Raw genomic sequence first — 12,285 nt, forward strand, 5'->3', positions numbered from 1 at the left:
GAAGTTATCAAGGCAATTTGCCAAAATGGAGGACCCATTATTTCTAAGATGGACTGGCGTCAGAGTCTATTAGTGTTGTTATACCAGGTTTGCTACTTCTGTTTTAACCACATTTTAATGATATTTCTTTTGTAATATATATTGCTGTGCTTTAAAATTGTATGATAAAATCATCATGTGATCATTAGTTGTTATATCCTGCAGATAGAGAAATTGGTATACATGGTGCAAAATGGAATTGAATTATAATTGACAGTAGCCAATAACTCTGGAACTTGCTTTCATTCATATGATTTGTCTTTCTCATGCAAGTGGAGTCGAGTGGATCCTTAATTATGACCCAGTAGGAAGTATAGCATGAATCACTTAATGATTCAGTGAATCTCACCTAATAAAGAGGGAATGTGCAAATTAAACCGTCACATCGTAACGGTCAAGATGGCTGCGCCCACAGTGGAGGCAGGGATTCTGTAACACAAGATGGCTGCACCCACAGTGGAGGCCGAGTTCCTGTAAAGAGCCTTAATGAGAAATCAGCAGGGACCTGAGGCTGCGCGCCCCCTCCCCCCCCCCCCCCCCCCCCCCCGCCTGGTAGGGCTTGACAGGGGACCTCAGGCTGAGCCCCCCACCCAGCATGGCTTGATGGGGGACCTCAGGGTGCACCCCTCCACCTGGCAGGGCTTGACAGGGGACCTCAGGCCATGCCCCCTGCCCAGCATGGCTTGATGGAGGACCTCAAGGCACGCCCCCCACCCCGGCCTGGGCTGGGGGACCTCAGGCCACGCCCCCGCCCCAGCGCTGGGCCGGGGGACCTGAGGCTGTGCCCTCCACCCTGTGGGGCTTGACAGTGGCCCTGAGGCTGCACTTCCCATCTGGCGCCAGGCTAGGGGACCTGAGGCTGCGCCCCCCGCCTGGCGGGTCTTGACAAGGGTGGGGCTGGCCAGGTCTGCATCTCGCCCCATAGTGGGGAGGCTGGCTGGGTCTGAATCGCGTGTGATTTTGAGGTACCGTGGGTGTGCGGGCACTTGACCTGCAGCACGCCCCAGACTCTGACAGGAGGAAGATTTTCATACACGTTTTACTAATTTTCTTTCATCTCTGACACTTCTGTTATGGAGAAAGGGAAAATAGCAATATTAAAATATTTCCTTTTATTAATCCCCTTTTAATGTGCACGAATTTCATGCACTGGGCCACTAGTCACAGAATAATGCTGAATAAAGAAAACAATCCTCTTTGCTTATTGGTACCTGCATCTTTTGACAAGTCTATGTTGTGTGAATAGTGGACTTCCATCAGTCAGAGGTATTTATTCTTCTGTAGTTTTCTAATAGGTGTGAATGAGAACATGCATCATAATTGAGAATTTGTGCCATGGCACTTTGGGAGAATTGGCTAACTTCAAAAACCTGCAGTTTTTTAAATAAAAAATGGCATTTCTATGATCATGATGCTAGACAATATTCTTTTATCTGCTCACAGAATTCCCAGTGCAAAGAAACTAAAATGTTATTTAATGGTACAGTATAATTGATGATGTTTGGTAATGTTTATATAATATACAATGTCTTCATGAAATCTTTTGAGTGATGACATTTCATATTCTAGGGAATCATACACTGGTTGAAGCAGCAAGGTAACAAACACCTACGGAATCGGAGGTGCAAAAAAAAAAAAAATTCCTTTTTTGCTTAGGTGACTATTAGTCCAGCCTTACTATATGAAATAATCTTACATTGAAGGTAGAAAATGATCAAAAGAATACAATGTCTTTTGTCTATCCAAGCATGATTTGTTTGTAAAACAACAAAAGTATAGATTTTTACACTGATGTAAAAATTCACTTAAGTCTAAATAAAAGAGGTTAAAGTTTTCTTTTTTCAATAACAACTGCAGACATCAGCTTCTGAAAAGATGGTATTGCTAATGAATTGTGCTTTTTAATGAGGCATACCCATTATTTCAATTAATATAAAAAGTGTAAGCAGTAGAATGGAATTACTAATTTTTATATCTGAAAAGAGAGATATGGTAAAGAACAACAAATACTGCATGATCTTATTCATAATATTAACTCAAATTGTAACCATTTAGTTTAAAACTGATATTAATCATCACACTAAACCTTAGTTGAAAATGAAATTAATCTCACTTCTTCCTTCTCACATCCTTTCATTGCTTTACCCTACAGATGTATAGCTAACATTAAAATTAGGCTATGCACTAACACTAAAGTTCTTCATCTCATCAGGGTAAGAAAAGCTGAGCAGTTCATCACACTGGGAATCAGAAGGTCCTCATTACTGATTAACATGCTAAAAATTCCACAGCTGATGCAAAGTGCCTAGAAATATGGAATATGGCTCCTTAGGAAACACAACTAAATAAATTTGAAAAGCTGGCTCTTGTGGTTGTTTGTGAAAAATGGAAGAAAAATTTAACTCCTTTTAATAGTCAGTTAGTTCCATAGGAAGGGATATTTTGTGAAGTTTAAACATCATTTCTGAAACAGATAAATAGAATAAAGAGTAGTTTGAGCAAAAGAAATGAAGTAGAAGAATCTGCCACTACAACATCTAGAAAGGCCAGGTAAACTGAATAACAACAGAATGGTATTTAAAATATATAGTAATTAAGTGAAACAAACACCACCCACCAACCCCATCCACCAGGTCCAGAAATGAAAACCAGAGATGGTTTTGAAGCTTGACCTGGCCTTGCAACAAAAGAAGGGTGAAGATGGTTAGGTTTTTACTCTCTCCTTAACCCAGGGATATGGGGCTAATATCCAAATGGAACTGGATACAAAGCCTGTAACCTAATAATGCAGGGAGTAGAACTGGGGTCTTGTATAAAACGTGACTAGAAGGAGCTATGCACTCCTTAAAAAAAGAGAGCCAGAGAACAAGGAATGAAGGGAGAATGTGAGGGAGGAAGGAAAGAAGGAAAAGAAGGAGAGAGAGAGGGGAAGGAATGGAGGGAGGAAAGGGAAAAAGAACTAGAAGTTCATTTGCACCAGGCCTCTATCCTATATAGTAAAAGGGTAATATGCCTCCCAGCACCAGGATCAGCGAAGCCGAGAGGCCTCCCGGCATCGGGATCAGCGTGACAGGGGGCAGCGCCCCAACCCCCTGATCGCCCTGCGGCTCTGTGTGTGACAGGGGGCGGGGCCACAACCTCCCTATCCACCCTGCTCTGTTCGTGACAGGGTAAGGCGCCCCAACCTCCTGGTCAGCCCTGCTCTGTGCCTGATATGATTGCCCTGCGGCTCTGTGTGACAGGGTGAGGCGCCCCACCCCATGATTGGTCCTGCTCTGTGTGTGACAGCGTGCGGCGCCCTGCTCTGTGTGTGACAAGGTAGAGCCATAACCTCCCCATCGGCCCTGCCCTGAGTGTGAGAGTGGCGGCGTCCCAGCCCTGTGATTGGCCCTGCTCTGTGGGTGATAGAGGGCAGCGCCCCAACCCCTGATCTGCCCTGCTCTGTGTGTGACAGGGGGTGGTGCCCCAACTCCCCTATTGGCCCTACTCTGTGAGTGACAGGGGGGAGCTCCCCGACCCCCTGATGGGCCCTGCTCTGTGTGTGACAGGGGGGAGCTCCCCAACCCCCTGATCGACCCTGCACTGTGCGTGACGGGTCAGCGCCCCAACCCCCTGATTGGCACTGCTCTGTGCGTGATGGGGTGGCGCCGCAACCTCCCCATCGACCCTGCCTTGAGTGTGACAGGCGGCGGTGCCCCAACCGCCCAATCAGCCCTACCCTGAGCGTGACTGAGGGTGGCATTGCAACCTCCCAATCCGCCCTGCTCTGTGAATGACAGGGCGCGGTGCCCCAACTCCCCAATCGGCCCTGCTCTGAGCCCGACCAGGGGCTGCACCTAGGGATTGGGCCTGCCCTCTGCCACCCGGGAGCAGGCCTAAGCCAGCAGGGCGTTATCTCCCGAGGGGTCCCAGACTGCGAGAGGGCACAGGCCGGGCTGAAGGACCCCCCCTTCCCCCCCGAGTGCACAAATTTTTGTGCACCCGGCCTCTAGTATAAGATATAAAATGAGTCTTCAGAAAGAACTGCCATTCTAGATACTTGCATATTTTAAGTTACCTATTGCTATGCAGCAATGTCATAAGGTATCTCTAAATTAAACCATGAGAATGGTATTTTAGGTGAGTGGTCATCAGCTTTTATTTCTGGCACAAGCTAATGAAATAGCAAATGCAGTTGTCTGAAACATGTATTTCATATATCCCAGAGCACTCTGTCCCCTGAAAGATAAGAAACTGGCTTATTCTGGAAACACTTCTATTATGGAATCAGTGAACTAGATTCAGGAAATACACAAAAGTTGTCTATTTTTACATGTGCAAATGCAACAAAATCCTATAAAACAAAGCCTCTGGTGACTAAAAAATTTCTAGAGTTTTCAAAGATGGCACAGAGCAGATGGGACAGAACCGACAGCATGAGATTTCATCATGCTTCACAGAACATCATGCACTTTAATGCTTATGAATTGTTCATTTCTGGAATTTTTATTTAATATTTTTGGAGTGTGGTTGACCTTGAGTAAGTGAAACCTCTGATAAGGGGGGACTACTGTACCACTTATGCTTCTGAAAGACGTTAATAAAATTTCATATTTTACTTATAATTTGAAATTTAAAAACTTTTTATCATAGAACAAAATTAAAAATGCACATAGCAGAGAGAAGAGTATTTTATTTTATTTTTGGGGGGTTCCCTGACTGGGAATCAAACCCGGACGCTTTAGCCTGCGGGCCAGTTCTCTATCCATTGAGCCAAACTGGTTAGGGTGAGAAGAGTATTTTAAATACCCATGTATCTCTTACTGTGCTTTAACAGTTGTTAGTATGTTATGATTTAAAAAAAAAATAAAAAATTGTACACATTTAAAGTATCATTTGATAACCATATACATAGTGAAGTTTACTGGATTATCATGGTTTCTTTTATCCTATCCCCTAAATTATCTTTCTTAGATTTTCATAAATATTTATTCTCTGATTTTTTATATTTGTATTTTCTCTTATAACTCATCATTGAGGTGAGAAAAATCTGTTGAATTCAGAATTTTTGACTATCCTAAGACTTAAATTGATAAATTATTTTTGGTTTTTACTTTCAGGTTACAGGAATTGACTGTTTGTTCAGAAGACAATGTTGATGTTCATGATATAGAATTGTTACAGTATATCAATGTGGATTGTGCGAAATTAAAACGACTCCTGAAGGGTAAGTTTAAATGTATGATATAGCTGCGATTAATCACTGTGGGTGAAAAACCAGGATTTTGAATGTACTAGTTGTGTTGAGCTAGAACATCAAAGTGGATTTTATAATGCAAATGTCCCTGAGAAATGGATAATGATATTATGGTTCAGTAATTTTTGAAACTTTGAAAACCATACAATAGAGAAAATTAGTATCTTAAATCTTGGCAATGGAAAGATTTGTTTAACTACAATTTTTGCTTTTAATAAAGAGTATATAAGGGTGCTGTTATTTAATACTTTTAGAATTTTATCTCTTAAGGATAGCTATAGGTTTCAGAAGTTCCTGTTTAGCTTTTGTAGAGCTAAAAGCAGATAGCTTAGCAGGATAAAAAGTTTTATTTCAGAAGCTGAAGAACCAGAAGTATGTGATCTTATGATGAGAAGAGGGATTGAGTCGGGAATCTTATTTCTAACATTTCTGTTTTCAGCTCCGTTATTTACTTAACTGACTTTGCAGTATTACAAAGTCTCTTATGCTTTCAGTGCTTAGTTTCACTTCCTTTTAGAACATGTCAGTAGTAGTCCATGTGGGGATATTATAATCCTTGATTGTCATTTTAAATCTTTGGAAAGTGCTTTTATGATGATGTTGATTGAAATAAACTATCAGAAAGAATTGAATTTTTTTGGTAAGTTGGGAAGTGTTGATATAAATCAGTGGGCATTATTAATGGGCATATATACATTGAGTATAAATACTTAAATTCATTTCACACAAAAATATATTTTTAGTTTTATTTAACTTAAATGTGAAATCTTATGATTCACACTACTTTTTATTTTATTTTGTATATTGATTAAGGAATTGTCAATATTTTTTACAGTCTGACCTAAAAGGAGACTTAGTTACATTAACTTTGAAAACCTCAATAGTTCTGCAGTGTAATTTTCAAAATATGTTGTGTAGTTTTCTTACCATTTGCTTAAACTCAATAACTGGTTCATCAGAGATGTGAAAAGGCTATACCTACTTGGATGAATATTATAAGGCTGTGTTCCATCTCTCTTACCCTTATTCAGAATTTATGATTTTAGATAATTAACATTATAAAACCAAGCAACAATTAAATCACTTTTCAGTGACATTAATAAAGGGGAAAATGAATTTATTTATTTATTTATGTTAAAATATATTTTTATTGATTTCGGAGAGGAAGGGAGAGGGGGAGAGAGAGAGAAACATCAGTGATGAGAGAGAATCATCAATCGGCTGCCTCCTGCATGCCCCACACTGGGGATGAGCTCGCAAGCCAGGAATGTGCCCCGACCAGGAATCAAACTGTGACCTGTTCAATTAAAAGAATTTCTTCCAGGTCTCTATTCTGAGGAAGAAATACCGAGACATTGAGCGACTTTGAGGAATCCAGCCAAGTGGGGGAGGGGAAGCGAGAAGGGACTGGGGTCAAGCTGCTCTCTCTTCCCAGTGCAGATCCGCTCAGCCTCGGGGCCAGATTGTGCCAAGTAGCCAAATAAACTTACATGAACAGAATGACACAAAAACAAACAAAAAAGGCCAATGAGAACTCGACTCCTGGCTCCTGGGACTGCACGGGACTGCTCCAAACTCACCTCACTGGCTGCCATGTCCCAAGGCTAGGTTGTGTACAGTTTAATTATGGAACATTAAATAATTATTTTTGAAATGATTGCTATGCAGGTTTAAACTTTTTTAAAGATCAAAACTATTAAAAACCAGAGTTCTTTCTTTTAAAAAAAACCACAAAATCTCTCTGGGCTTCGGGGGCTGTGGCCCCCATGGAAGACTTGGGCACCTTGAAGGAGCAGCACCGGGAGCAGAAGCTATTTCCACAGTTACTGCAGCTCAACCACTGAGCCACACCAGTCAGGCAGAAAAGTATTATTTTAGCTATTACATCAAGATATGGATAATTGCTTAGCAATTATTTTAGATTACAGTGAACCACCACTCAATTCATAGTTGAAATTTCAAGATTTTAGTATCATTAAACATTGAGAAGTGAAGGAAGTGAATGATAAAATTTAGAGACTTCTATGTTTAAAATTGAAGAAATATAAACGGGGTTTTATGATTTTTCTTAACTGTTCAGAGACATTTTGGAAATAAATCTAGTCCAGGTTGTTAATGAATAGGTATTTGTTTAAAATCTCAGTTTTCTTAGAAATGTGTTATCCGTAACAATTAATTGAGATGGTTCTCTATGCTCAAGTAAAAAACTAAATGTGTGAATAAACGACTGTTTTTTTGTGGTAAGTTATTCCCATCGAATCCTGCTCCCCCAGGAACATAAATTTAGATTTTATGCTGATAAATATGTCATCAATAAAGGCAATATTAAAATGGCCGTCAAAGGATAGCGCTAGGTTACAATGGTAAAAGGAATAGAAACTTTCCATAATATGAATAGTAAAAGAATTAATGTGTTTTAAATTCTGTTCAACAGTATATGTTGAGAAACTGTGGAAGAAACCATGCTAATTGTTGGGCTTACAATGATTAATAAAATAGTTCATCTGTCTCTACAGAGCTTATATGGCCTGGTTAATGAGACAAAGACATAATTATCAAATTATTTGCAAAGCAATGTGGCAAACTCAAATAGGATGAGCATAAAGTAAGAGAAGAAATATACATTTGTTTGTGGGTAAGAAATGTTAAGAGGAAAAGAGCAAGATATGGAGGTATAGGAGTAGGTCAGATTACATTAATAAAAATGTAGTAATTGTTCATTTTCAGTATGTGCCACACATCATGCTATGTAGTTTACATGCTTTTTATCATCAGTCCTTACAGCTTACAGTAATCCTGGGAAGCTGGTGGTAGTATTATCATCCTTTATGTAGCTGAGGAAATTGAGTGTTAGGAGGTAACATTTCAGAGGTCATAGAGCTAGTGAATGGCAGGGTAAAAATACAAATCACATCTGCCCATCTCTAGGACCAAAGTACTTAACTCCTACACTACTGTGCTTGTGGCTTATGAGGCTTTAATTTAGTGGCCATGGGAAGTGATGAAAAGGCTTTAAGGTGGGACTAGTATTTTATTTTAGATATTTCATTTTGCTTGAAATTTGCCGGATGGTTTGATGGAAGGTTACATGAAATTCTGGGACTAGTTTGTGTAGTAATGTGAGTGAAAAATAATGAGGGTAGTGGAGGTCTGGATAGAATGGGGTAGTATGGGGACCAATTTGGTATGGTATTTAAGAAACAGAATATATAGCATTTGAATAGAATACATCACATAGCATTTGGTGATTAATTTAGATTATGAAGTTAAGTATTACAGAGCAAACTGGTTAAAGCAGGGAAGGAAAAGAAGGGTGGGTAGCAGAGAAGGTGGTCAGGAAAATGATAAATTCAGCTTTAGATTATTGAGTTTGAGGTATTAGTAGGATGTTCAGTCAGAAACTTGTAGAAATGGACTAATAAAAGATCTATACATTGGAATTGAGAATAGACTACTGTGTATAATGCATTTAAGACATCAAAAGATAAAAGTTGATGAAGATAGGAAGGCAAAAAGGCTCAAGAGCACTGTGAAATGTCATGCCATCATTTGAAATCAAAGGAGAGCAAGAGCAAAGAACATTGGAGGGATATATTTTAAAATTGACCTGGAGAGCAAGTTATTTGCAACGCCAGAAAAAAAAAACAAACCCTGACATTTACTTACCTTAAAGAAATAATCAGTAATGTAGGAAAAATCCTATCTAATAAAGCCTGGAATATGCTAATTGTCCCTCACACCATTGCAAAGATGGCGGCACCCACAGCCAATAAGGAGGGAATATGCTAATTGCCCCTCCCTCAAAGGTGGCGGCGCCCACAGCCACAAGATGGCGGTGCCCAGTCCCCTCAACCCTGTGCGCCTGCCTCTGGAGTCCCCCAGTCCCCTCAGCCACCCAGCCACTCAGGCCTGGCCCGAGGCGCAGGCCAGCCTGGGATGGCAGCTGCCCAGCCGCCCAGGGCCGCCTGAGGCTCAGGTAACCAGGGCCAGCTGAGGCTTGTGCTGCCGGCAGTGGCAGCAGCAGAGGTGTGATGGGGGCGTTGCCTTCCCCTGATCTATGGGTAGCCTCCCAGCCCTGAGGGCTCTCAGATAGAGAGGGGGCAGGCTGGGCTGAGGGACCCCCTCCCTCCAGTATATGAAGTTTCATGCACTGGGCCTCTAGTTTGGATATAAAAATATTTGTTAGTTTAACATATCTAATAAAGAGGGAATATGCTAATTGACCCTCACGCTGTCACAAAGATGGTGGTGCCCACAGCCAATAAGGAGGGAATATGCTAATTGACTGCCACACCCTCAAAGATGGCGGCGCCCAATCCCCTCAGCCCCACTGGGGCGCCTACCTTCGGAGTCCCCCAGTCCCCTTAGCCGCCCAGGGCTGGCCCAAGGCTCAGGTAACTAGGGCCGGCCAAGGCTTGCACTGCCGGCAGTGGCAGCAGCAGAGGTGTGATGGGGGTGTCACCTTCCCCTGATTGCCAGGTGACCTCCCACCCCTGAGGGCTCTCAGACTGTGAGAGGGGGCAGGCCGGGCTGAGGGACCCCCCCTCTAGTGCATGAACTTTTACTTTATAATAGTGAGATATTGGGCATATCTTAATATATAACAATTGGAAAATGTTTAAATGACCAATGACTTAATATATTGACTTAAATATTATGAAAGATATCAAAGCATATTGAAAAGACTATGGCTTTGAAGTCCAATGTAATCATTTATTAGATCTGTAACCTCAGAGACAGTTTCCTCATCTGTAATGTCTGAAAGCATTAAGATTTTGAAAGAATTAAAAGGTATTGCTAAATTACTTAAATTTTATTTCTTTTTAAGAAAGATATTCTTTATTTACAGTATCTAGTATTTTTAAATTTATATTAGATTGAAAGTACCTGGCATGTTGTAATTGTCAAGTAATAGTTACTATTGTATATAGAACCGTCAAATACATGTATGAAGAATTTTTAATGACATGGAAAAATTTAGAATACTATGTGAAATGAAAAGAGTAGATTATATCTAGCCTACATGGTCTCAGTTATGGTAAATATATTTATTTGTCTTATATGTGCATAGAAAAATGGATGGAAGAAAATTCATCAAAATGTTAACTGTGATTATCTCCAAATGGTAGCATCATGGATGATGTTTAAAATTTCCCTTAGAATTTTGTGTATTTTAAAAATTTTCTACAATGACCATGTGTATCATATTTTTTTAAAAGTACGTTTAAAAACAAAACAAAGGGGAAAAAACACAACCATCTTTGAAGTTCAAGGCATACTTACTTTTTTATTAATAAAAGCTTTAGGAATATCTGCATATATACATTTACACTCAAGTTGATAACATCAGTAGTTTAACATCAATACAAATTATGTTAGAGAACTTTTAAATTTCAGACATGGTCATTTATACATCCTGTTCAGTATTCTTGCTTTTTTTTCCCCCCTTAGATACAGACCTTGATAGTGAATCTATTGATGATAGATGTATAGCTAGTTTGTCCTGGAATTTGTGAAGATAATTATATTGCTTTATGGTCTGTATTGCTCCAGATCCTCATAGGTCTCTCAGGCTCTCTATGGCTTGCTGTGGTAATACTGTCAGACAGGTATAGTAGGAGACAAGAGGATGGCTACAAGACAAGATCTCCCAACTCCTCCCTAACAGTGTATTAAGGTGTTTTTGTTTTTGTTTGTTATTTTTAAGGCAGATTTTAAGGTCCTCCATTATTTCACAGCAGCTGGCCATGTCAGGAGTCCTTCCAACTGGGATTGGATGATGCTGAGTGATTATTCCATACTACTGGTAGAGGTCCAAGAGGTTTGGGACTCTATATTTTGATAGTTCCCTTCTGATGCAGAAAACAATATGTCGTGCATACCATAGCTCTTTAGTTCTTCAGTATCTTTTTGGATATTTCTTCTAGTATTTTTAAATTTATAACTTGGAAGAGCACATAAACCAAGAAACCGAGAACAATTCACTTGTGACAGGGGTGGCCATGATATCTGAATTGGAGTCTGTTCATCTTCAATAGGCTCTTCCTCTGTTGAGTCAAACTCACTTGTTTGCAATGAGCTAGGTTCTTCACCCTGGCTGCCCCATCTCTGGCCATGTATACTTTGTGTTGAGTTTTGTTTTTAGTGGACATAGCCAGTGCATTTTTGGTTTTTATTAATTGTCTTTGTTTTTACATTGCTTAGAAATAATAGTGGAACAAAGTTTTGTTTTTTACTAGTAACTCTGAACTGTATTTGTTTTCTAGAGTTAATTTTTAAAACTTTTTTCCCCCCAGAAACAGCATTTAAATTTAAAGCCCTAAAGAAGGTTGCACAGTTAGCTGTTATAAATAGCCTGGAAAAAGTAAGTCATAACTTCTTTGGCATTACAGTTTTGTTAACTTAGCTATAAATGTTGCTCTCTTTACAATTTTGAATTAAAAAGTCATGGCTGGAATAATCATTTTACATTAATTTTTAGGGAAGTGCATTGCAATAGTCTTATGAAAGATATTAGTAGTTTGTGATATAATTGAAGCTGTGTGACATTTTATTTACTATGTTAAGAAAATATCCTTGCTTTCATGTAAAAACATGTTTTATTATTTGTAGGCATTTTGGAACTGGGTAGAAAATTATCCAGATGAATTTACAAAGCTATACCAGATTCCACAGACAGATATGGCTGGTAAGGATAAGATTGGTTTTTTGTCTTTTAAACTCTTACTTATGAAGTAGGAACCTATCAATTTCCAAGTTATTTTTTGTTATTAAGGTGCTTTTACATCTTATCAATAGATGTCAAATAGGAAATATTTTTCTCTTGTATTTCTAAATTATCCTCAACCCTTTCTTTTCCTTGAGCAAATGGATAAATACATTTGAAATGAAGCTCTGATCTTTCATTAGAGTTGTGGAAGGGATATTTGATGGCTCTTCATTGTAGAGAAGCACTTTATTGTGCTCTGAGGCTTTATTTTGTATTTAGAGAGATGTGTATAAAGTATTAG

The 12,285-nt window shown here is 39.6% G+C and overlaps 1 protein-coding gene and 1 pseudogene across 3 annotated transcripts in view; one reads left to right on the forward strand and one right to left on the reverse strand.

Annotated features, from left to right (window-relative positions):
• The window catches only part of NF1 (neurofibromin 1), a 238,183-nt gene that overhangs the window by 57,600 nt on the left and 168,298 nt on the right, over positions 1–12,285 (forward strand). For both annotated transcript variants that reach the window (XM_081109596.1, XM_081109597.1), the window contains exons 5-7: positions 5,139–5,245; positions 11,572–11,639; positions 11,888–11,963. In XM_081109596.1, the coding sequence (XP_080965722.1) occupies positions 5,139–5,245; positions 11,572–11,639; positions 11,888–11,963 (251 nt within the window). The remainder of the gene's footprint in view (positions 1–5,138; positions 5,246–11,571; positions 11,640–11,887; positions 11,964–12,285) is intronic.
• On the reverse strand, positions 10,683–11,438 carry LOC308532568 (cyclin-dependent kinase inhibitor 3-like; annotated as a pseudogene). The gene is made up of 2 exons: positions 11,398–11,438; positions 10,683–11,339 (listed from the first exon to the last, which is right to left on the reverse strand). The product of its transcript is annotated as a cyclin-dependent kinase inhibitor 3-like (transcript).

This window comes from Myotis nattereri (assembly GCF_964212035.1).
Source record: "Myotis nattereri genome assembly, chromosome: 16".
NCBI lineage: Eukaryota > Metazoa > Chordata > Mammalia > Chiroptera > Vespertilionidae > Myotis > Myotis nattereri.